At 43.8% G+C, this 4185-nt stretch overlaps 1 protein-coding gene across 1 annotated transcript in view; it reads right to left on the reverse strand.

The window, feature by feature from the left end:
• Nucleotides 1-2839, reverse strand: part of HEATR1 (HEAT repeat containing 1) — a 47038-nt gene extending 44199 nt beyond the window's left edge. The window contains exons 1-3 of the mRNA XM_019651803.1: nucleotides 2754-2839; nucleotides 2280-2450; nucleotides 1514-1730 (exon numbers count right to left, since the gene is read on the reverse strand). Of these exons, the coding sequence (XP_019507348.1) occupies nucleotides 1514-1730; nucleotides 2280-2421 (359 nt within the window). The 5' untranslated portion in view covers nucleotides 2422-2450; nucleotides 2754-2839. The remainder of the gene's footprint in view (nucleotides 1-1513; nucleotides 1731-2279; nucleotides 2451-2753) is intronic.
• Nucleotides 2840-4185: the final 1346 nt, after the last annotated feature.

The raw sequence follows: 4185 nt of genomic DNA on the forward strand, positions 1-4185 counted from the left end.
GTCTGTTCCCCTTTCCCCAATTCCCCAGCACTGTTCCCATCCCCCCAATTCCCCAATAAAAAAAAAAAATCTTTAAAAAAAAAAAAAAAAAAAGAAAACCACACTACTTTCTTTGAATAATAAAAAAAACTTATCAAATTACAACCCTATACAATTTGTCCATGAACTTGACAAATCTTTGCATTGGTGCTGCCAATAACAAAAGACAGATTTATGAATTCTGTCAGATACATTAACTCCTTTCTAGCCTTCAAGACCTAACTCAAATACCTTTTCCAAGATGCTTTTCCTAATATTCCCAGCCAAGGGATCCCTCTCATGTCTGTCTAACCTCTCCCATCCTTCTTAGAGTATCTCCCGTCTGTATCTTTCTTAGAGTATCACACCACTCTGCCTTTTACTAGTTTTATATATGGCTTTAGTACTACTAGACCTTACTTTCTCCACCAAGCTTTTCTCACCTGCTTCAGGTGGCAAGCACTTAGTGCCCAAAACTTGGCACCTTTATTGTAGCATTCATTTCAAAACAGTAACCAAGGGAGGCCTACTCATCCTTGTATGGAACTTAACGTTACATGAATAAGCTGCAGAACCAAATGCAAAAAGTGCTCTTTACATTAATTGATCTATTTGAGGGAAATTAAATGGTAGAGGAAAATATTACAGACTTGATTTTTTTTTGTTTGATAATTCTAATGTGCTGATAATCAGAAGACCCCAGTTAAAATTACATTTTCTCAATGACTCACTTGCTTCCTGAAGGGAAGTCACTTTACCACGACTCCAATTAACAAAATGGAAATTTCTCTACTCTTAAAACATACATATGGAGAATAAACAAAAATGTATAAGCTGTGTGATGCTAATAAGTGAGAAAATAAACTGAGTAAACTTATGCGACAATTCCCAAAGTGGATGCAAGATTAGACCTTGGAAACAAACCTGTACCTCAGCATACTAGTTGTGCGACGTAGGCAACTTAACTCCTCGCCTCAGCTTTCTCACCACAAAACAGGGATAAAGCAATATCTCCCCATAGGAATGCTGCGAGCACCGAGACAATGTGCAGAGTGCTCACCACAAGGCTTGCTGTATAAATGTCCAACACACATCAGCTATTATTGTTTTTCTACAGTTACAGTATTTCAGAGGATACTAGTACCCTCTTCCCAAACCACTGATGTTGTTATTTTAGCAAGAAGTTTAGTAATCCCCTCTGGCCCAAATACGCAGTAACATTTGTAATGGCAAAGTGACATGAGCTCCTTAGAACTAACAAGGTTCGACCTCAAGATCCTCAATGGGTCTACTTTTCACAATCAACAAAACGAGTTTAGTAGAAGGGCACGCTCATCTCACACTCATCATGCTCACCGTACCTCTTCTCCAGACATTGTGTTAATCTCTTAATTACCTAATTTTTCTACTTTAAATTACAAATGCTGTCATTACTTAATTTTTTAAAAGATCACAGTTGTTAGGCCGCAGTTATTCCTGTAATTCCATTTGCTACCTGCGAATCAACCACTCCAGACACTTCTGCGCTGGCTTCAACAGGAAGTAAGGAGACAAGTGAATAAGGAATTGCGAAATGTTTTCATCCAGCTGTTTGTTCACTGCTTTGGTCTGCACGCTGCGCTCCAAGGTTTTTGCCAGCTGGCTGAACAACGGTGCTTCGAACTGCTCAAAGGAAGGGTCGATTCCAAGCAGCTCCTCCAGGCCAGTGCATCCTAGGAAAAGGCCAGTGTATTTAACAATTCCTTGCAAGCACACTCATCTCATCCCTCTTTTACAGTTTTACTTATCCCTAAAAATCGCTGAACTCTTTTAGCATGTATCTGTAAAACAGTTCCAAACATAGATTTCTAGTTTTCAACTAAAGAAGTCATATGACACCAACTAAGAGAACAGAAAGTACTTCCTGGCAGGGGCCTCTCCCACCCCCTTTTGAAAATATCCCCTACCATAACTACAAAAGTCTTCCTAGTCCGCTGGGAAGGCTCCTCCACTCCTGCCACTTCCTCCTGCCTCTTTCGGCTGCTCTCCCTCTCTATGCATTAGATGACCTCCTTCCCCTTGTTTTATCTTCTGGGAAATTCAGATACCACTACCAATACGTAGTTCAAGCATCTAGCATATGGTTATCACTCTTTGCCTTAACAACCTCAGTCAACAAGTTAGAAACTGCTAAGCAAGAGGGCAGGTCAGAAGAGGAAACAATACTGCAATAACCAGAAAGAAACGTTTCAAAGACCTTTCTACGTTAAAGGGTAGCTCACCAATGGCAAAGGCGGTGTCTCTGTCGACGGTGGCCGCTTCCTTGGGGTCAAACAACAAAGAGGCGACTTCATCTCTAGATAAGAGACTGGGATCACTTTGAGGGAGGGCGAGTCGTTGCAGCTGCTGGGCTAAGGACGTCATCTCCCACGCTAGAGTTTCTGAAACACGGGCTAAGAAACATGACCACCGTGAGAAGTCCCTACCGGGCTGTAAGTCGTCTCCCGCTTAATTACAAGCAGCAAACACCTCACGTACAAGCAGCTTTCCCCCGCACCCAGCGCTGTGGAGCACACAGAACCGGCTGCCCAGAACGCGCGGACTCTGCAGGCGCAAACACTGAAGCCACAGTGTCAACTACTAACTGCACACCCGGGGCCGCGTCAAGACTCGCTTAGCCCGGCTCCGCAGACTCATAAACGCGCGAACACCTTACCCTTTCGTGGTACACCACCCGACCCATAGCTCCTACTCACCGGGAACTCGACTTCGGCAGGGTTTGGAACCCCAAATCTTCACAGCCGGTACCACATGGACATCCACCGGCTCTCGCCCGGAAACCAAGAACACGCTTGGGGCAGCTTCCGGTTCCAGGCACTACGGCAAGAGAAGAAGTACAAGCTTGGCGAAAATGCGATACTATGACTCCGCCTCCCTGCCGCAAAGCCCCGCCTTCGCCGGCCGGACTTTCAGCTTCGGGTCCGACCCTCGGCTGGGACCGCCGTCTATCCCCTGTCTGCGTCCGAAGGTTCCGGTCTCTGCATACGCCTTTGTAAGCTCTCAGGGTTTGTAGCCGGAGTCAGTCAGTCATTCAACTTAGATTCCCGAGATGACCCTCTCTGGAGATGCTGGTGCCTCCGCACCGCGCTGCGGTCCGTCCTGGCCCTGCTGTGCATTCCTGGAGGCCACTACTGAGGTTTTTTTCATGCTAAATTAACCCTGTTGATATCTAAATGACCTACTTTAGTTTCACATTTCGATGAGTTATAACAAATGAATGTGTGTGTAACTGTCTTCCCAGCTGAGACATAGGAGATTTCTGTGGCTCTCAAGTTCCTCTTGCCCTTTGTGCCCCGCTGTGGTAACCCCCACCCTGGCCCGGGCCACCACGATCCTTCTGGCGTCACTGTACGTTAATGCTGCTGAGAAGGGTCCGGTGTGGATATGCCACTGTTTCCCAAGCCAGGTGTGGTGTGGGCTTGAAACAACCAAAAGAATCCCCAGTTATTGTACAGATAGTAATTATCTCCTTTTTCATGTGCTTTAGAGAGAACAACATGATTTTTAAAGTTCTGGTGGTATCTATCTCAGCTTTACAAACAGATCTCTCAAAGGATTTTTTTTTTTTTGTCCTTCTAATGTGTCACAGGAATTTTACCTTCACAGAAGCAATCAGCTTTGGGAGATATTAAATAAGAAATGAAAATCAGGCCTATTTTATCCACAAGACATATTTGCTTTTAAAAAATCTTCAATATATTTTTTTAAAAGCCTTATCAAAGTGAAAATAAAAAACAAAGATTCTCCGGGTATTTGGTTCAACCTTTTGTATGTCAGTTCCAATGACACATGATACATCGCGGAATTTTATTTTGGAAATAAACTAGGAAGCTAGTTTCTAAACTAGAAGAAAAGTCAGAGAGTCATAAATATTACATATATATGTATATATATATACACACATATATATATACGTATATATATATATCTCATGACCTTAAATTATACCTTTTTCTCCATTTTAAAAGAATTCTTTGGGGGCCAGCTCAGTGGCTCGTTGGTTAAGAGTTGGCTTGGGAAGCCAGCTCTGAGCAACAGGGCTGCCGGTTCGGATCCCACATGGGCCAGTGACGCTGTGCCCTCTACAGCTAAGATGGTGAACAACAGCTTGACCTGGAGCTGGGCTGC

This window comes from Hipposideros armiger, unplaced genomic scaffold (genome assembly GCF_001890085.2).
Source record: "Hipposideros armiger isolate ML-2016 unplaced genomic scaffold, ASM189008v1 scaffold_167, whole genome shotgun sequence".
NCBI lineage: Eukaryota > Metazoa > Chordata > Mammalia > Chiroptera > Hipposideridae > Hipposideros > Hipposideros armiger.